General features: G+C 38.3%; 1 protein-coding gene across 1 annotated transcript; it reads right to left on the bottom strand.

Annotated features, from left to right (window-relative positions):
• Positions 1–236: 236 nt before the first annotated feature.
• LOC121947150 (solute carrier family 2, facilitated glucose transporter member 1-like) lies at positions 237–21,166 on the bottom strand. The gene is made up of 10 exons (XM_088082679.1): positions 20,982–21,166; positions 14,335–14,427; positions 11,259–11,419; positions 10,923–11,163; positions 7,020–7,182; positions 5,822–6,009; positions 5,542–5,646; positions 4,812–4,913; positions 4,526–4,729; positions 237–3,979 (listed from the first exon to the last, which is right to left on the bottom strand). Exons 1-10 carry the CDS (start codon positions 20,997–20,999, stop codon positions 3,773–3,775), a joined length of 1,482 nt encoding a protein of 493 aa, XP_087938805.1. The 5' UTR covers positions 21,000–21,166; the 3' UTR covers positions 237–3,772.
• Positions 21,167–21,955: the final 789 nt, after the last annotated feature.

Here is a 21,955-nt window from a genome sequence, read left to right as displayed (position 1 = left end):
GTTAAGTTTAGTTGACTGATTAGTTTCTTCCAGCTTGAATGATAGTAACTGCGTATCATGTGCATAACAGTCAAAGTTTATGGTGTGATTTCTAATCATTCAGCCTAAGGGAAGCATCTATAGAGTACCCAGCTTTGGTCCAAGCGCAGAACTTTTATTGACTTTTTCTTCTAAAATGCAACTTTAATGTCATATAACAAATGTCCTTACAAAATAATGACCTTATCTCATAATAACACTTTTGACTTTTTTATTGAAACAAAGTTAGTGTCATAACTTTACAACTTTTGTCTTTAAAAGAGTGCATTTATTCTCTGCTTTATTATAGTATTGCCATTGAAACTGGTTGCTATCATTAGCTTGCATTAACATGTATTTGGAAAAACAAGTGAACCTGGGGTTTATTACATCTTTGATTTTCTAAAATCCTGTAGATCACAACAATTTCATAATGTACAAATAACAGTTCATTCATTCTGTAAAAAACAGTCCTCTTGCACTAATGTCTCTCAGACACAATGTGGTGACTGGCAACTTTTACTGTTCATGTATAAATATATAAATCTTCCCATGGATTAATATGTGTTTGTGATCTGTGTAAAAAAACTTTCACGGGAGTAGCAAACCTTTTGTATGCAGCCCAGAAAAATAAAACATACACAAAAGGATTTCAATATTCATTAGTTTTAAATATTTTGCCATCTAAAAATATCCATTTACATGAATGGTATGTTAATACAATAAACATAGAAATGTAACTGTGAATATAGTATATAAATGTAAGATGGATAGTATATATTTAGTAAGCTCATGAATTAATTATACAGTACATATACATACAAAAGCTACAATAAACAGTAAATATGATGTTCTGACCTGTGGATTTAGTTAAAATGAAGTCCATTATTACAAAAAAATACATTAATTGATTGAAAACAATAATGAAAAACAAACAGTTGACATAGTGAAGTAAATAATTAAAATTGTAAGCAATGAGTGATAAATTCATTTCTTATGTGTTAAGCTAAAGCAAAAGCTGACGTTCAAATATTTCAAAATCATTACTATTATAATTCATTGTTATATAAATGTAAATACTCTGGGGTCTGAGCAGACAAGCAGCAAGCTCTCAGCAAGATACTGTTCTCTGCACATAAAATCCCTAAAGTATTTCATTGTCATTTTCACTCTTTGGCTTTTGTACAGATTAAACAAGTTATGGATACAACAGGCTAATCAACAAAAAGTAAATATGCATATTCCATAAAATGTTAAACTTTTGTACATACATGAGGGTGAAATGTGTCTGTAAGCTCCAAAGTGATATCCTAAAAAACTGACAAAGACTTTGTGTTGCAGTAGATGGACACATGTTTAGTCTGCCAGGTGAAGATAAATGTCTGTGGGGAAGAGAGTTTGTTATTTTAGGCCACGTTTATATGGAAATGATTTCACGAGAAAACCGTAACCTTTAGTTATATTTTGGCTGTTCATTTACACAAGCCGTTTTGTGTGCCTGAAAACTTTCAAATTTGAAAACGGGTTCCAAAGTGCAAACTTTTGAGAGCGCCACTGTTTTCTTTGTCATGTAAACTGGAAATACGGAGTTTCCTCTGGCATCGAGGAGTTTTTGCACACATGTATGACGGTCTCAGTCAGTAGCCATGTGCCAGTAGGTGGACAACAACACTGGCAAACTCCGGAGTGCTGTTTGTGCTGCTCACCCTCCTTAATTTAACAGCGATACTCCGGCAAAATGTAGATTTACTACACCATCACTTTGATCAACGGAGATGTATTACTTACATACACCTTCTACTAAACCCACCTCTGCGCGGACGAAGGTCCAAATACAGACACGTGCAAATGTTCGTGCATTACCCATCTCCATATGTTTAAATCTCACCGCTCTGTAAAAGGTAGTGTATGTGCGCATGCGCGTTCATCACAAAATCACAGCGCTCACTATTGGCCTGGCACATATACTAAAGCGGTTTTAGTCGTTTTTGCGGATCCGTGTGCACAGCGTTTGTTTTCAAAACATTGTCGTGTAAACGTGGAATTTTTTTTAAACAATACACAGAAAATGGTACTGTTTTCTCTGGATCGTTTCCATGTAAATGTGGCCTTAGTTAGGACTCCTCTTTGCCCAAGATTACAGACACAAGAATGAAATGTTGTTTAACAACAAATTTAAATTGTTAGAGAAAGTCCTGGGTGGCTTATTTACACAATATTGGCCATTGAGCGAGCTGTTGATGAACTCATGACACAGTGGCAGCAATGTTGCGGTATTTGTTTGTAGGAAATAAACATGGACTCAAAAACCTTCAGCAAATTCAACTAAGTCAAACTTTGTTCTTAGTATCTTAGCGCATCAGAGGTCAAGTTTCTGTCCGAATGTCATTCAATTTTGTGCCACATTTCCAGGAATTTGGCAAATAATTAGTGTTTCCTTTCACTGTTGTGTGAATATTTGGGGTTTGTTGATGGAGACATTTGGTGGCAAAAATTCTCCAATCTGTCTTAAGAATGATGACTTAAGTAAAAAACTCCACAAAAGAGATTCTCCATCAGCTGCCAAAACCAAACCAACTTGTTTGGCATCACTTTTTGAGGTGTGGCAACATGCTTTGAAGTATATGTACTTCAGTATGTGATACTTTGGTTCACTCTATCACAATGACCATGTGAACAGCAGAGAAAGTTCAAATCAACATAAGCAATCAACCAAACCAGATCATTTTAACTCCAAAATAAAAAATGAAACTCTCAGTACCCTTTTTCATTTCTGTTATATAGTTTCAAAGTGCATACTAAAGATTCGTTTTTCTTTTGTCCACTTTGAATAAGAATGATTCTACATTATGCAACTCCAAATATTTGCAGTTTAAAATAGCCGTGGGTTGTATTACAGTGTATCAGGGTATTATGAAATCCTTAAGGTGTGATTTTCAATACTGTCACAAATACAGGCACTCCTCTTTCTATAAAACTCCTTGTATGTAGTGCACAGCATGCACCACCAAAGCTCAGACTTTGGTCGTGAACGGTGGAACAGGCAGCTGAGCTGAAAGAGATAGCAACACCTGGTGATGGAGAAGAAGTTACAGGACTGTAAACAGCCGGAGGCCAGCAGGCAGAGAGAAACTATCTGAATTGGTCATTGTTGGAACACAGGATTTATTAATGCGAGATGTGTTTTATGGTGAGTTATCAAGGCAATTAAGCCTCATCAGTCTTCATGGACTGAGAGAAAGTTGAATTCAAGGGAGTTCAGATTTATTTTTCTGCTTAATAAGGAAAACAGGTGTAAGAATATTTTTTTTCTTTAAATTTTGTGGGTTTCTGTTGTGTGTTGATTTGCCTGAAAAGCTGAATGTAAGCAGCACACTCGCAGTTTGGGGGGGGGGGACGCACAATTAAACCATCATATACCATATACCCTCATATAATTTCCTGAAGGTATGAGGATATGAAATAATACATACCACCCAAGTCTAGTTTAAAATCAGCCTGCTTTCTCTTCTGCAGCACATCCCTGCCTCTCTCTAACATCATGTAAAAGCCTATGGGATGTCACAAGTGCTGAAAGCAGACCTGCTAAAGACTGACCCTAACTAACAAGGCTGACGTCAGTCAGTCCATCCATCTTTGTTACAGACTGTATTAAGACTAAAGCTCATCTGTAATACTGGCCCTAACATTAGCTTGCAGGACATCTGAAACACAACATTTGCAGCCTGTAAGTGTGTGTGCATGTAAGCAGCTTTCAGAGGTCAGGGTCGTCCCCCCTCAGGGTGTTGAACTCTTCAGGGGCTGAGTACTTGTCAGCACCATGACCAGCTGACTGACGGAAACCTGCTGCAATCTCATCGAAGGTGCGGCCCTTCGTCTCTGGCACCTTGAAGTAGGTGAAGATGAAGAAGCCAAGCAGCAGGACGGTGAAGATGATGAAGACATAGGGGCCACAGAGTTGCTGCGGGACATCAAAGTAAAAAATAATAATAATAATAATAATTTAATTTAATAATTTATTTTGAATATGGGCACATGTTATGATACATAGTGCAACAGTCAACAGTTGGTAAGGTTAACAACATTTCTGAGTGAAGATAAATATAACAGTTTAATTGTTTTATGTTTTTTTTTTTCATAGGGATGATGCAATTTAACACAGTTCCAGTACAGAGTATAAGACTGAGGTATTGCATAGAGTTGGCTATGGCTAATTTTCAACTCTTGTCGCTAGGGTTTTACAGGCTTTTACATGTTGACGTACGGTGTTAATAATATTTCAAACATCATAAAACCACAATACACTATAAACATGGAAGGGAACAATAAAATACACATACTACAATATACATACCTAAGTAAATACATACATCACAACATATACCAGAATACATATATTGCAATACACATACCACAATACATATGCTAAAATATACATATCACAACACACCAACAGACTTGAAATAATACCCCTTGCCAATATTATTTGAAATTGAAGCTGTCTTACCTCAACATATTGGAAGCACATCCCCACTAAGAAGTTGGCCGACCAATTGGAGAAACCAGCAACTGCAATGGCAGCAGGTCGGGGCCCCTGGCTGAAGAGCTCAGCCACGATGAACCAGGGGATAGGGCCGGGGCCAATTTCAAAAAAGGCAACAAAACTAAAGATAGCCACAATGCTGATATAGGACATCCATTTGAACTCATCCTGAAGGACACAGCACAGCAGAGAGACTTTCAGTCACTGTGTTTAAAAAGCCTCATGGAGTTAGATCACCTTGAGCACTTACCAACAACGCCATGGCAACAGTTAGAAAAACTGCCGAAACTGCCATTCCCATCAAACCGATGAGGTGAAGTGGTCTCCTTCCTGTACGCTCCACCACAAACAACTGCACAGATGCAGAGAATGCATCAGCACGAAGGTGAAATGCTGTAGATTTAGCCCTTTGAAACCTGCATTGACATTACTTTCCCTGTGCTACATTTGGATGCCTTTTACAAGTATTTAATATTTTAACCCTGAGCAAAAAGATTTCTTTCAAAAACATGGGGAAAAAGGCAAAGAGAAACATGGAAAGAACTGTCCCACAAAGTAGATTTGGAAAAGTATTTGTTAAAAAGCCCGGGGAAAAGTTCCAGAGAGCTATATTTATTCATTCATTCATTCATTTTCTGTAACTGCTTGTCCTCGTAAGGGTCACGGAGGGGCTGGAGCCTATCCCAGCTGTCATCGGGCGGAAGGCAGGGTACACCCTGGACAGGTCGCCAGACTATCGCAGGGCTGACACATATAGACAGATAACCACACACACTAGCTATATTTATAATTATTATATTAATATATTTCAAGAGTATTTTTGTTTTTGTGTGTTTGTGGGTTTTTTATTTTCTGTTTTTTTATTTTATTTTATTTTATTTATTTGCTCATTTTCAGGTAGTTTCCTTAAGTCACTCATTGCCCAGGTTTCAAAGAGTTAAACACGTGAGGCTTTTTGTTCTGGTTCTTTTGTGACTCACAGAAACCACAGTGAAGGCAGTGTTGACCACTCCTGCACCAATGGTTGCATAGACGGGCTGGGACACTCCTGCTCGCTCAAAGATCCCAGTTGAGTAGTAAAACACCTAAAGATGGAGACATAACACAGGGAACAGAGTTTGTGTTAGTGTATTTACACAGTCGCTCTGCCTATGTAATGCCCTTCAGGTCTCTCTTGGCATCCTGATATATTCCCAAACCTGACCTCATCCCTCCGACACTGAACAGGACAGACAGCTACACTCTGTTTCTCTGACTTACAGCATTGATTCCAGACAGCTGCTGGGAGAGCTGCAGCATGATGGCAACAAAGATGGGCTGGCGGTACATGGGCGAGCGGAACAGCTCAGGGATGGTCACCGTCTTCTCCCTCATCATCTGCTGGCTCTCCTCCTTCATCTCTTGCATGTCCTCACTCACGTCCTCAGTGCCCCGCAGCTTCACCAAGACTGGAAGACAATAAATCTTCAGCCTGGAGAGGGATTAAAGGGTAACTTCTGCAATTTTCAACCGGGACCATTTTTCCCATGTTTTTGTGTCTAGGGGTCTAATGGGAACCACAATTTTTAAAATTGGTCCAGTATTGAAAGCAGCAGCTGCCAGCTTGCCATGTAACCAGATGGGGCAATTGTGCACTGTCACCGCACGTCCACTAAAAGTGGTTATTTTTTTCCACAGACAGGCTTAGATTGTTTCTCTGAGTGTCTGATGTGTCCTTTTACTTTTCACTTGATCCAGTTTATTGTGCCTAAGTTTTACTGAGTATAGCACGATATTTTGGTGGCACAATTCAGTAGTGTGCAAAAACAAACACTTTTTTTTTCATTTATCTATAATCTTTTAGATAATACTAAACTATGTTTTCTGTTATCCAACACAAACCATTCCTGGCAACACTCTTTCCAACTCTCACTAACAGTTTTAGCTTTGTCTTCCTGCGACCTCGTGAGATTTAAAAACACTGCGTCTTCTTGAATGACATAAATATACAAAAACAAACAATTTCAGACTGCCTGTGGCAAAAAGAACCACTTTTAACTGGTTACACTGCGCAGCTGCCGACAGGTGCCCTCTCTTGCAATACCGAACCAATTTCAAAAAAGTTCACTTGAACACAAAAACATTGTTAAATACGATCAAGGTTGAAAAATGCCACAGTTACCCTTTAATAAAGCTGCCCCACACTGAGGGGGCCACATGTGTTTGGCAGGCTATGTGCAAAAGATGAGGTATAAGCGCACATCTGTGCCAGCTCATTTCACTGTAGGAACTTGTAGAGAAGCATGAGTGAGTTGGTATTTGAGCACAGTGATTGTCATAACTGCTTTCACTCTTGACAAAAATGATGTTGCTTTACTATATAGTTGTGTTTTTTGTGAAATGTATTTGTGTGGGGGAAAAAGTGCATCTGAAAGTGTGTGTTTGTGTGTGTGTGTGTGTGTGTGTGTGTGTGTCTCACTGCTGTGTGCTTTGCTCTCCTCGTTGCAGTTGATGAGGAGGTAGCGGGGGCTCTCAGGGCAGAGGGGCAGCAGGGCACACTGCAGCATAGCCGGCAGCAGAGTGAAACCTAACAGGAGGGGCCATTGGGAGGCATTCCCCATAATGGATTCAATTCCAAAGATCTACATAACAAACACAACAAACTGCTTACACACACTGTATACAACACTGTACCATATAACCATGAGAAAAATGTATTTTGTAAATGGCCAATGGACCAGGTAGAGCGGGTTGTCCTCTAATCGGAGGGTCAGCAGTTTGATCCCCGGCTCCTCCAGTCAACATGTCAAACTATCCTTGGGCAAAATACTGAACCCCAAATTGCCACAGCTTTGGCTTATATATAAATACATATACATATATATAAATACATATTTCCCCCAAAATATTTTTCACTGGGAATCTCCTGCTGCAGCTCGATTCACAAATTGATTTTTTAAAGGGAATTATCTGTAGCCAATTAGATGCCTCCTTGCAGCCAATCACATGTGTAGATTAGAATATTAATATGATGACAGGAGTCAAGAGGTCAACCTCAACATAGTGTCGTATTTAGCTTGTTTCCCCTGAAATAAAATGTTCTCATGCTGTGAATGATTGGTTTTGCTAAGTTGTAACGTTAGCTCAGTCAGTTAGGCAATGCATAAGTCACATGTTGATGGATTCAGTGAATTCCCTACTCTGCACAAGAGACTGTGTTTGTGTGTGTGTGTGTGTGTGTGTGTGTGTGTGTGTGTGTGTATTGCCAACTGGACAGAAACTGGACAAATGTGTTTACATGACTCAGACTATCAGCATGATCACATTGGCATAACACCAGTGTGGTGGCTCCTCCCCACTCAAGTTAAAACCTTAATCCCATTAGGACTGGATTACTGTGTGCTTGTAAACATAATTGTAATAATTTTAATGAAATTGTCAGCCTGAATGTTGGGTCCTTTATTTACCCCAGCTGCAGAAACACAGCTCTTTATGACATACTGTAGATCAGACTCAGGCAAATTTAAAATGCAGTGTAATGCACCTTTCAGCTGAACTAATTGCTTCAGTACAACAACAGAGTCGTGTCAATCTGCTGAAAACACTTTGGGCTGTATCTTAGGCTTGACACAAGGCGGCGCATGGCGCAATGCAATTGAGACTGGCGCAGCTGTCATTTTCAGGCCCGGCGCACATGTCCTTTAAATAACAAATGTACTTGCGCCCATCTGTGCGCCCCTGGGCCTGTCAGTCTTAAAGTGAGGTGTGGTCAGGCGCACTGTTTGCAGATTGCTATTTTGAGGCAACAGAGAGTGAATGCGCTATTGGCCAAATAAAAGCTGGTCTGAAGTCAAAGGCACAGTCTGTTTCCTGCTATTTAAAGGGCGGATTACTCAGATAACAAGATGCACCTGCATGCAGCTCAGATGTTTGGATAAATCAGGTGGAACATCACAATACAGCTTTCAAAGTCCCAGCATTCTTTGTGGCATGTTGTGTGTTGCACAACACTGATATGCGTAATGGATGTCTCTTGGGCATAAATGAGGGCATATTACAGGACGTAGGATGGTGTGAGGCTGATGCCAGTTAACCCAAATATGCCAGCAGCAGCACAGGCACTGAGAGATCAGCTGGCTCCTCCCGTTTCTGCTGAGCGGCAAGCTTTGTTTACCCCTCCTCCTCACATCACTGTGCACTTTTCTGCATTGTAAGGTCATTCTGGAGGTTCCAAAAAATGATTGAACCTACACCACCACGTCCTCTCATGCCCGCTTTACCTCTGCTGCTTTTGAGGATATCTACTGCTTCCACAAATTATCTGCTCGTGCACCTTCACCTCGCGCACAAGCAAATCGGTTTCTTCAGCAGAACACTTCTCACATTTGTAAATCGCCAAATTCTTCAGTAAGATCACAATCCGCCAATTCCTGGCGCACCTGGTTTTTAAAGGAAATGGGAGCTGACGCACAGATTGGTTAATTCATGTTCCGCCCAAAACACACTCATGACTAATTCAGAGTCTAAATAAAACTCCTCTGCGCTGTGTGCCGCACCTAGTGCCCAGATTATCCGCAATTTAACTGGCAAAATGGACTTTGGCAGCCCTAAAAGCATTTAGACAATGCGCTTTAGACCATATGCAATAGATTATCTAAATAGAGACATTTGCCTTTTTGTACTGATGAAATAACTGCATGAAAATAAATATTATTTTATACACAAGGTGCCAAAGTGCATAAAACAGAATCAAAATAGAGCTTGTTTATCAAAAAAGTGCCAGTGGAGGATTCCCTGCACCCCCTGACAGAGATCCTAGCTAAGCCCCTAAAATGCTAAAATCCCAGAAATGTGCTAAAATCCTAGAATTATCCTAAAATCCTGGACATGTCCTAAAATCCTAGAAACATCCAAAAATCCAAGAGATATAATAAAATTAGAGAAATGTCCTAAAGTCAGAAACATGTCCTGAAATCCTAGAAACATCCTAAAACCCTTGAAACATGTATGGGGCTGCTGTGAGTGTCCCCTGGCCAGATTTCTAATAAATTATTACAAGTTTAAACAACGGGACAATGACAGACAACAACCACTTCACTTATTAGGAGACCTATAGCAAATTAGCCTTTCTTCACCAAGAAAGGGATCTGTCTAAATCTTGGTCCAGGATTTAATTAAAATCACCATCTAATTTTATGTCAATATTTCCTGCTTCAAGAGGAGTTGAGCATAGTTAGGAAAGAACTCCAACCTATGAGCGTAGACGTTGTGGATTAGTAACGTTTATTTTATTTGAAAGGGACGATGTACAGTTTAAAATTATTATTTCTTAAATCATTAATTACTATTATAACAGTGGGGCCTGTCCCATTTATACCAAAGAGTGAAATAAAAAGAATAAAGAGATGTAATAGTAATACATTTATTTACAATAACGCTTTTTAGATTCATTAATTGGGTAGCTAAATGAGACAAAGGGCTTCATCAGTTTCTATGGCAATTCTAAATGTCCATATGCAATTTCAGATTGAGTGGGCAACCCAATGTGGAGAAAAATGGATGCAGACACCGACTAATGGACACACAGAGTTCTCTTAATTTTGTGGTGGGATGTCGATCTACAGTGAAGTAAAAGTTGCACTGAATTCCGATACAGGTTGCATGTCTGTTCAGACTGAAGTGGCATCTTAAGGTTTGGCACCTACATGTTCTTTAAATATTAATCCAAATAAATTTAAAAAAAAAAAGGTCAAACATTTTCAAGTGAAAAAAAATCACTAGAACTGCTTGAAGAAAAAAAGATGTAAAAACGTTTAAATGATTCTTGTTTCTTTTTTGAATTATAATTAAAAACATAGAGTTGTATGCCCTTCCCCTATCAATTAATTATTTGACATGCCTCCCTCTTTTTGCACTTGCCCCCCCTCCCCACTGATAACAAACAGCCCATAATAATGATTATTTTAAAGCATGGATCTAATAATCTTTCCACTACTTGAACTTGACTAAATGTACTTAGTTTAATAAGACCACTTTTAACAAAAACACATATTGTTTTTTTCTTCTCGAGTCAAGACAACAACTACTAATCTGCCATTCATAATTAAAGTTTAAAAAAATGTTTTTCAGGGTATATAAGGTGACAGAGAGCATAAAAAAGCATCAAAATAGAGCATTTCATCTAAAAGGAGGATCCCCCTACAGAGGTCTAGGGCTAAGCCCCCAATGTTCTCAATTCCTAGAGACACTCCTGATGTGTACTGTAAGTGTTAAGCTTTAAATGGTGATAGTGTCACACTATATGGATTTTTTTTTCATGTTCTAAAGCTACTGAAGGTTGGAAATGAAAGTACAACTGGGGTTGAAAGGTTAAGGAGTTTACCTGAGCCATGAGAATGCCAATCACTACACCCAGCTGATGCAGAGTTCCTAATGCTCCACGGAGGGACGTGGGTGAGATTTCCTCAACATACATGGGCACAAAGCCAGTGGATAGGCCGGAGAAGAGACCCACTATGAAACGTCCTATGATAAGCATCTCAAATGAAGCAGCCATCTTGGAGAAGCCCATAAATGCAGCAGCAATAAAGGCGAGCACGTTGGCCCCGAGCATAGAGTTCTTCCTTTAGAGATAATAAGAAGAGTCATTTATAGTCTGTTTGACATTTTTAAGTGAAAGCATGATTAATAACGTTGTTGGTCATTACAGGATTCCTACCTGCCGAAGCGGTTGACAAAGAGGCCGACGGAGAAGGAGCCGAACATTCCTCCCACAGAGAAGATGGCCACAGACAGTGACCACAGAGCTGTTAAAGTACTCTGAGAGATGGGCTCTGAAAACCTGTCACTCCACGTCTCATTGTAGAAGCTCTCAATGATCTACAACACAAAGCAACACAGAGTGTAAGACGAATTATTACAGAGTAACCTTGTTTGTCTCAAGGTTTGCTCAATGTTGGTCAGTCACTTGTTCAACCACTTTAGTCCACATTGGAATAATTCAGCAACTACTGACTTCATTCATCCCTTGACTTTTCCAGTAGCACCATCACCAGGTTGATATTTTTTGTTCAGAATGAAATACCTCAATTGTTTGCTGTGAGACATGCATGATCCCCAGAGGATGAACACTAACTTTGGTGATCATTTTACTTTTCCTCCTGCACCACCAGCAGGTCAAATTCATAAGTATCCAACAAGCACTTTCAAAATGCTAATCTGAAAATGGTAGTACACTAACTTGCCAAACTAATATGGTTCATATCATAACAGGCATATCTGTACGTCCTTGAAGAGGGATCCCTCATCACCCTCTGCGGCTCTTCCTGAGGTTTCTTCCTGCTGTGCCAAAGTACAGCCTACCATAGCTGCTAACATGGCGGTAGACTCTTAGGGTTTTATAATAACAAACTATAGCCCATATAAGTGCATGCCACAAATCCATTAAGAGCGTGTCCAACCAGGTTAATTTAACCCTATTAAAGCTAAGCAAATTGCTTTCATAGTGCATGGTAGCCTAGATCAGTCATTAGACTTCAGCAGTATACACTACCAGTTTACCAGTGGGTAAACAGTAAATTTGGTAGAGGAACCCCAAACCCCTCTATACAGCATGCTGATTGTCCTACATTGGCTATTATTGTCATTATAAACTGAGGGGTTACATGAGCTTAGGCAGCAATCCACCTGCCGGGTAACCTTGAGCTCCTTACTCCTTAATGCCTTCAACAAACGGCTGCATTATCTCATTAACCTGCTAGCTGTCATTTCAGATATCTGTCAGACAACCTGCAGAGTTGCAGGTAACTGACAGCCTCAGAGGTCTTTCACCTGACAGATGAGACTTTAAAACAAAACAAAAGTCTGTCTGGACTCAAGTAGGTGATATCCAACATTTCTGGCATCCTACAACTCCTACATTATATATTTTTTGTTTTTATAATAATTAGAAGTTCATTCATGAAAAGTGTATATGTAAGTTTTTCTTCAATGCACAAAATGTGCTACATATATACAGTTTGCATTTGTCAAAAAATGCAGAAGCCATGTAGAGTGGATATCTGCACGATTTGTACTTCTGCATCCCCTGTCTGTCCAAAATCCAAAATCCAGATTAGTTGATCAGAATACTGTCTGAGTTGATCTGAGCTGACCAAAATACATCTCAGAGTCATCTTTTTTTCATATATGCATATATGTGTATGTATATATGTATGTGTGTGTGTGTATATATATATATATATATATATGTATATAGACTATTATCTTGTTGGCACAAGATAATAGTCTGACTTTTGCACACAAGACAAAAAAATCTAAGAGACTTCATGGGCATAGTGATCAATCAAAGATGATAGAGTAAAAGACAGTATAATGAAAAGTATTATGAAAAGTATGATAACCATTTTAAAAATAAACACTAAAATGTGAATACACTTTACTTTACTTCTCCTAGATATAGTTAAATAAATAACAATAAATCTTAAATTTATATCTAAATATTAAATTTACTTATAATTTTGTTGTACTTATGTAATGCTGCAAATAATTTGCAATTTAAAAATAACAAGTGCAATTACTTTGTTCTTTCTTAGTGTTAAAAACGCAGGATATACGATCAATGTAATCAATTACATTTAATTTCTTCTTTAACCATGTTTAAGAAAAATGACACTAAATTTACCTTGTACATTGTACCTTATAATCTGACTTAATTTGGTCATGACAAGGAGGATTTTGCTAATGATGAAGTTAGGAGATCTGCAGGTTCTGTTTTATTAACGTGTTTAAAAATATACAAATATGACTGACTAGTCTGCAACCAACAGAATACATAATCGGAATAGGAATCCACTGACAGAAAAAACAAAACAGCATCAGGCAGGCATTAAGTGGGCATGTCTGTAAAGGGGAGAACCCATTTTCATTCTGATATCTCGTGGTCAAAGGTCAAGGGACCCTGTGAAATTGCAATGTCATTTCTTCATTGCCAAAATTTAGCCTAACTTTGGAGTGTTATTCTGCCGCCTTAATGAGACTCTAGCAAGACACGGTTTGTTTTCCTCAGGTTTTAGGTCAGTTTCGTATTATACAAGTATCATAACGCTTTAGAACTCGGCTGAGTACAGCCTCTTAAAGATGAGAATATTGGCTGACAATTAATGCGACAAAAAAAATGAATGTGGTTATTACGGACCTTGATCACATCACCATTCACACATTAACACTGGCAGCACTAATATAAAGTAAATATAACGTAATAGTTATATTTTCTTACCTTTTTCAAGGCAATCGGTTTCCTTGATTTTTTAAAAGTAAAATCAACTTGTCAAATTTACAGTGTAATTATTACTTGCTAGATTATATAACCTTATGTAATTTAGGAAAATAGCCTTTCTATTACTTGTGTATACTCTTTTGTTTTGCTTTGTTGTTGTAGCAAACATTTGCTGTTGTTGTAAACTTTTGTACACTTAGCAGATCAGTTCTTGGAGCTCTCCACGAGTCTATTGCCATGCATCATGTCTTTAAACCTGAACAGTGAAAGCCAAAGTTTGACAAGGGTTTTTCAGGTGAACTAAATCCATTCTCTAAACAAATGCTGTGATGGTAAAAGCACTGAATAGACCTTCTGGATTCAGCTTTTACAAAATACTTTCCAGTTCCATGAGTGCATATGTATATTGTATAGCTCTGCCATTTTCCTCCATCATTATTTCCACACCCTTCTTTTTATATTTCTTGTTCTTTTCCCTCCTTTCTTCTCACTCATCTCATGCACACAAAATACTCACATTTTGAGGAGCATTGATGACACCAGTGTTGTAGCCAAACTGGAGTGAGCCAATCACAGCGGTCCCCACAGCCAGCATCAGCTGGGGAGTCACCTGTTGTTATAACCAGGAAACACAAAAAGTGGTACGCATTTAACAAAACAGCTTACCTAGTAATCATCTGCTTAATAAGGCTGTGTCACTTTCCCACAGACATTTAACAAGCTCGCTCTAAAGAATGTTTCATGTCATGAAAGCCAAATGTTTTCTGAGTATTTAGTGATGCAGTTTTCCTTCAAATCAACATGAAGACAGCCAAAAAGATAAGATAGGTCAAAGTATAATTCCTTTCATGCCAACACTCAACTGTAGTTGTGTGTGAATTGGGTCATAACTCTGTAAGAAGTGTAAGAAGTGAGTTCTTTCATCTAAAACAGGTGGACACTGACACAACAGGACAGATCACCTCACGTTTTTACTTTTGGTTTAAAACTGAGATTTCATTCCATTTCAGCCATTGCTGGTGGAGTGTAAACCTAAGCATCAGTTAGTTGTTGTCAAGGGACTAATGTTGTCACATGAATTACATTTTTGCTAACACATTTTTATATTGATCTGATTATGTAAAGAATAGTTGTTTTTATTTTTTGTATAATTTATTTAAAACAAATGATAAAAAAATAAATTATAAGCAATTATTATTGCTTGATGCATCAGTAAGCTCGTACTTACTGATGTACAAGGATGTGTTTACTTGTCTGTGCCCAAGGGCCCATTGTTTCACAATCCACCTGCGCCCCGAGTTCACTATTGCAGACATTGCGCTCAGAGCACTTTGGAATAAACACCATCAGTAAATCTGCCTCTGAGCTCAATTGATCAATTAGACACAGGCTGAGTGGATTTGCCTTGTTGTTGATTGGGAGTGAAGGAGCCATGAGGGTCACCGCGGGTGAGGGCGACAGTTAGCTGTGTGGCTAAACTAAGCAACATGGTGCTCAGTGTTTCGGCAAACAGGCTTCGGTGTCAGCTGTAGTGCTTCTGTTGGACTGCTGAAGAATGAAAACATACACACAGAAAGCTGGTGTTTACCAGTGTCACACAAAAGCATACAAAGCAGGTTTTGAGATAGACAGACACAAATTTACCAACACCAGACATGGATATGATGCCATAAAGACATAAGCTCTTACATCAAACAGACATAAAAATTAAAATTTTCGTAATGAAAATCAAGCAGATGATGTCTAAATGTCTGATGATGTTAGAATTATGAAATTTTACAGATGCTTGTCTTTGGTCTTTATACCTTTCTAAACTTAAGTAACAACAATGTTGTTACTCTACGTCAAGATGACATTGGGAAAGACATTTGGAAGACACTGGATTTTTGTTACTTTACAATCCAACTTTAAATCAAAAATATATCAATGTCATCCATCGTCAGCATTTTACAACAGATTGACGCTGGCATTAGACATTGTCGTGACATTGAATTTTGGTCACCCAATGTCACAATCTAAATTCAACCAAAGATCAATACAAGACACTTGTACTGTTTTACTCAAATGATTTAAATTATCATTAAATTACACAACTGTACATCAAGACCTTCCCCTTGAGAGACTGTAAGTGTTAAATACTGGTATTAATGCATCAGTAATAATTAATGCAATAGTGCAATAGTGACATAACACTGAGGGTTGCTATTCAGCTGGAAGCCTGCTACATTTAGCAGGCTATGTGCTTCCTACATAGCCTGCTACAAAGTTCATTAACAAATGTAGGACCTTTACTTTTTGTAATGCAGGACTTTTAGATATTTCTGCTTCCTTGAGAATAATAGGGTTTCATTTTTCTTTCACCACTGCAAAAGTATAGACATGGAAAAACATTTGATTTTGGGGTGCTGTTGCTACACACTAATGGAAGAGCCTCTGATAGCTGCAAGAATTTAACTGCAAATGGTGGTGAGATGGAGCCAGAAACATCTTGGAAAACACAGACATAATTATTAAATCTTTACAATTACATTTTTTGTTTTCTCTTTGGGAATTTTTATTCTCAGAGGTCCTTATTGTGTTTGTAGCCTATATCAGCAGAGTATGTTTACTCCTTGAATGGAAGTGTAAAACACTGCTATAAAGCATACATAAGCTGTGTACAATTAGAATGACATATATATTTTTTAATCTATAATATACGGTGGCCGACAAGTGCAAACGCGCTGCATATACAGACAGGTGCTGCAAATACAGAAACGCGCTGCATATAAGAAAACAGATGCAAAAGGAAAATGCTGCAAATACAGAAACATGCTGCAATTAGAGAAACGCGCTGCATATCGGAAAACAGATGCAAAACGAAAACGCTACAAATACAGAAACGCGCTGCAAATAAGAAAACAAATGCAAAAAGAAAACGCCTCATATTCAGTCATACAATGGAAGTGCTCCAGGCCTCTAGGGGCAGTGCTGAGCTTCCACCCAAGAGACAGACAGACAGACGCATCAACCTGTGGAGCAGATAGGTACATGAGCGGCAGAGATATTGGTGAGAGGAAAACTGGAGTCGGGAGAGGCAAATGAAAAAGTATGTATTCTTTTTCTTTTTCTTTCTTTCTTTCTTTTTTCCATATGTGGCCCTCATCTTTTACTGTATTATGAAAGTGCAGCTGATTTACATGATGTTAGCATGCTAGAGACTTTGAGTTCTACAAGAGTAATGTATCTGTAGTGGTAATGTTAGCTAACGTTACTGTAACTAACGTTACTTTCCAGGAGACCCCAGGGATTTGATTGCATTTAAGGTTAGATTATTTTCGACCTCGTCTCCACATATGATTGGATACTTTATTGATCAGTGACGGGATTTTGAATAAGAGGAAGGTGGGGAGGTGATGAAGAGGGAGAGAACAGAGTAAAACAAGAGTAGCATAAATTAAACACACACACACACACACACACACACACACACACACACACACACACACACACACGTCGTATTCCTCTAATGTAACATTTCTCTTTATTTAGTGATAATTGCTATTTATGTGATTTTTTGATTGAGTTTACTAAAGGGATTTACCATATCAATGTCTGTATTTCCAGGCTGCCATGTTTTGCCCTTTCTGTGGCCAACATCTACACACCGTTCGAGTGTTCTGTGGCTCATGTGGCAAAAATGTACAGTTTCTGGCAGAAGTGGGAGACAACAGTAAGTAGACTAAAAGTTGTATGTGTTTGTAGATTGTAGAATAGTAGATTGTACAATAAAGGGTTCAACATACCCAGTTTGGAATACTTATTACTGGCTAGATACAATAGTTTTCAGTACGGAGATCTACTTTTCCAAACATAAATGTCATGTCATGTCTGTTTCCTATGTTTGGCACTTTTGTTGCATTTTTATGAATGTATTATGTTAGATTATTAATTATTATCATTGTTGTTATTTATTATTAGCATATAATTGTCATCATTGGGTGAAAGTCCTTGCTTTCATCATCATCAGCTGTTCATCATTTCACCTTAATTTTTTATCATTGAGGACCAAAAGAGTGCAGGAAGACAGACCCCTCCCATCTTGGCCACCACCTGTCAGAACCCCTTTCCTCTGTTAAAAGGCTTTGAACTATCAAGACCAAAACCTCACACCATAAAAACAGTGGGGACTCACAAACACTCTCCCTGCCCCCAGCTCTCAATATCTGTTTCTGATTTATTGTTTAATTCTATGAACCAAGAACTAATATCAAATGATTTATAATACGAGCTGTTAAAAGTCTGTAATGAGTAAGTCTACAATATAATAATGATCTCTGTATTATACATTAAAAAATGTTCAGAAAAGTAGATCTCCGTACTGAAAACTATTGTATCTAGCCAGTAATAAGTATTCCAAACTGGGTATGTTGAACCCTTTATTGTATAATCTACTATTCTACAATCTACAAACACATACAACTTTTAGTCTACTTACTGTTGTCTCCCACTTCTGCCAGAAACTGTACATTTTTGCCACATGAGCCACAGAACACTCGAACGGTGTGTAGATGTTGGCCACAGAAAGGGCAAAACATGGCAGCCTGGAAATACAGACATTGATATGGTAAATCCCTTTAGTAAACTCAATCAAAAAATCACATAAATAGCAATTATCACTAAATAAAGAGAAATGTTACATTAGAGGAATACGACGTGTGTGTGTGTGTGTGTGTGTGTGTGTGTGTGTGTGTGTGTTTAATTTATGCTACTCTTGTTTTACTCTGTTCTCTCCCTCTTCATCACCTCCCCACCTTCCTCTTATTCAAAATCCCGTCACTGATCAATAAAGTATCCAATCATATGTGGAGACGAGGTTGAAAATAATCTAACCTTAAATGCAATCAAATCCCTGGGGTCTCCTGGAAAGTAACGTTAGTTACAGTAACGTTAGCTAACATTACCACTACAGATACATTACTCTTGTAGAACTCAAAGTCTCTAGCATGCTAACATCATGTAAATCAGCTGCACTTTCATAATACAGTAAAAGATGAGGGCCACATATGGAAAAAAGAAAGAAAGAAAGAAAAAGAAAAAGAATACATACTTTTTCATTTGCCTCTCCCGACTCCAGTTTTCCTCTCACCAATATCTCTGCCGCTCATGTACCTATCTGCTCCACAGGTTGATGCGTCTGTCTGTCTGTCTCTTGGGTGGAAGCTCAGCACTGCCCCTAGAGGCCTGGAGCACTTCCATTGTATGACTGAATATGAGGCGTTTTCTTTTTGCATTTGTTTTCTTATTTGCAGCGCGTTTCTGTATTTGTAGCGTTTTCGTTTTGCATCTGTTTTCCGATATGCAGCGTGTTTCTCTAATTGCAGCACGTTTCTGTATTTGCAGCATTTTCCTTTTGCATCTGTTTTCTTATATGCAGCGCGTTTCTGTATTTGCAGCACCTGTCTGTATATGCAGCGCGTTTGCACTTGTCGGCCACCGTAATAATAGAATAGAGTTGGGACACAGTCAAAAATGCCATCAGCAGCAACATCACCAAGCAACCGGATGGAATCTTCATAGTAGCTGGTAATTTTAATCAACCAAGATATAGCAGGATCAAGAATAATTGTAATTTCATTTTTTAAAGTTTGTTTAAAAAAATGACCAATAAATCTACCTTCTGCATTCTACCCTCTAAAATATTGATTGCAGCGGTGTAAGGCAACAAACCATTATTGCTTTGAGTACTTATGTTTTTATGTCAACTTTGGTTTTGCTCCACTGCATTTCCTGAATAAAATAAATACTTTTACTCCAATACATTTCCCCCAAGCATTTTAGTTACTTGCTACAAAGTAAAGAAGGAAGAGAAGAAGGTAGTGAGGGATGAATGGATGAATCAAGGAATGGGTGGGAGAGAAAAATTGGATTTGGATTGGATTCCTTTAAGTTGTGACATAAAACAATTTTTCTTCAAGTGGAATGTGTATGTTACAAATAAATTAATGTAATAATTCAGCAAATTCTGAGCACTTGATTTTTATTTCCAACATTTACTTGTACTTTTAGTTTCCATACTTAAGTATTTTTAGTATCATAACATTACTTTTGATACTCAAGTATAGTTAATATCAAATACCTTAAGACTTTTACTCAAGTAATATTCTAATAGGTGGCTTCATCTTCTACCAAAGTAATTTTCTGGGAAAAAAAATCTGTACTTTTACTCAGTTGTGGTTTTCAGGTCAATCCGCTGACTGATTTTCTCCCAAAACATGCTGAGGCATTGGCGTACGGTAGTTATGACGGGCCCTAGTGCACACTACTATGATGGCCCCTAGTGCATGCTATCGTGCACATATAATTTTGTCACATGATCAAACAGAGACTTGACATTATACAACATTGTTAGTATGAGTATTCTGTCCATGCTGCTGTGCTGACCCGCGCGCTCATATTAAACATTTCCTGATTGAAGCATCAACCAGTGTCTCACTGCTAAATAAGAGTCATCACAGAAAAATCATCCTTTTAAACATCAACATGCATATAACTCAATCGTTATTGCATATCTGTATGACAAAAATACCATAAAAAATAAGAAATGATTTAATTCCATTGTTTCTTTTAATTATGTATCCAAATAACTGTCCTATTTTGTAATAGATTATTACTGAATATTTCACAAAAAAAGAAAAAAACCTGATAGAGATGGGTTTGGATTTTCAAAAACATATGTAGTAAATGGCTGCAATTCAAGATTTTAATAGATCTTGGAATACAGGTTCCACAGTGGTGCTTGGTCAGAAAGGTCTCATTTTCCATCGCACATGTTGTTGTAAGAGCCCCCAACCTTATGGGCCCGCACTGCCTGCACTGTCTTTATTTTTGCCCTGTGCTGAGAGCTGTCCATGCAATAAATGCACTAGTGTCGCTAATGAGTCTATGACTCTGTGTGTGTGTGTGTGTGTGTGTGTGTGTGTGTGTGTGTGTGTGTGCGCACCAGGTGTGTGTGTCCATATGACTTTATTTGAGCTATCATCACATATTGTTATCAGAGAGATTATTCACTCACTATGACTGTCACCTTGGTATTACCCGCCAAACAAACATAACAAACTGGAGCTCCAACATTGTCATTGTCACTTCTAACATTTTTGTCACGTGTGATGGCACATCAGTTACCTGGCCACTGCACTCCATCCTGATTGCTTGGATCACTCCCAAACTTCACCTCCACACTATGGAAAAAATCCGGACCGTTGTAATCCCCAGGCCAGTATGTTCTTCTTTCTACAAAATCATCTCTGCAATATCATTTATTCCAACATCGATGTAAACAAATCTTTCTCAGTTTCTCCCTCCATTCACCTGCTGCGGTAAGCAGCTTAATGACGTCAGCACTAAGTGGATCTCAATGGGCTGCCATGTGTCAAGAGGAGTAGTAGAATCAATGTGCTGATTGGCTCAAAGGATACACAGCAAGACAAACACGTGTCTAAGCATAGTGGTAATCCTGGCTTCACTATCAGATATGGATCAAATATTGATCAAAGCTGTAAATATGCAAAACTTTTCCTTAACAAAGGAAGCACCAGGAGCAGATCAGAGAAGGATAACCCTGGAAACCCAGTTCTTCAGTAAACCCAGTACTTCAGTGTACTTCAGACTAGTTCAGTGTTAATACAATTGGGTTTTGAGAGTTTTTATAAGATATGAAGAACGACATTTGAGACAGAATTGAGACATCTGACACACTGCACGGCTTTTTTTTTTTTTTTTTTTTTTACTCCAGTGGTATTTTTACACATTAATAAGACCAGAGGCCTTTCCATGGGCTCATCCAAGTCAGAGGACAACTGACTCAATCGACCATCACTATGCATAGTTTAGAGAGCTGTAAGTGCATGCATGCAAGTGTATTACTCATGTTGGTTCAGAGGTTGTTGGTCTCTTTCTCACTAATCCTCTGAGCACAGTAGCTATTTATACCTCCACTCAGAGAAGTCAGTGGAGACCGTTTCACTGCTGCCAACATGCTTGACATGTGACCTGATGATGTGGCCACTTGCTAACAAGCATGGTGGCTCCATAGGATCACCCCTAAATTTTATCTCAGCGCCCCTTAAAATAATAATAATGAGAATGAGAAATTCACT

Source organism: Plectropomus leopardus, chromosome 9, assembly GCF_026936395.1.
Source record: "Plectropomus leopardus strain MGB_pleo_1.0 chromosome 9, ASM2693639v1, whole genome shotgun sequence".
NCBI classification, from domain to species: Eukaryota; Metazoa; Chordata; class Actinopteri; order Perciformes; family Serranidae; genus Plectropomus; species Plectropomus leopardus.
The sequence above is the reverse complement of the archived record's forward strand: the minus strand, read 5'-3'. Positions and strand labels throughout refer to the sequence as shown.

What these genes read in the sequence shown, in the direction of transcription:
- LOC121947150 (XM_088082679.1), bottom strand. An exon ending in TTGGCATTCTCATGGCTCAG is followed by an intron (nt 7,183 to 10,922) that starts GTAAACTCCTTA and finishes TTTGTTATGTAG; the next exon opens with ATCTTTGGAATTGAATCCAT. An exon ending in GGAGAGCAAAGCACACAGCA is followed by an intron (nt 6,010 to 7,019) that starts GTGAGACACACA and finishes ATTGTCTTCCAG; the next exon opens with TCTTGGTGAAGCTGCGGGGC.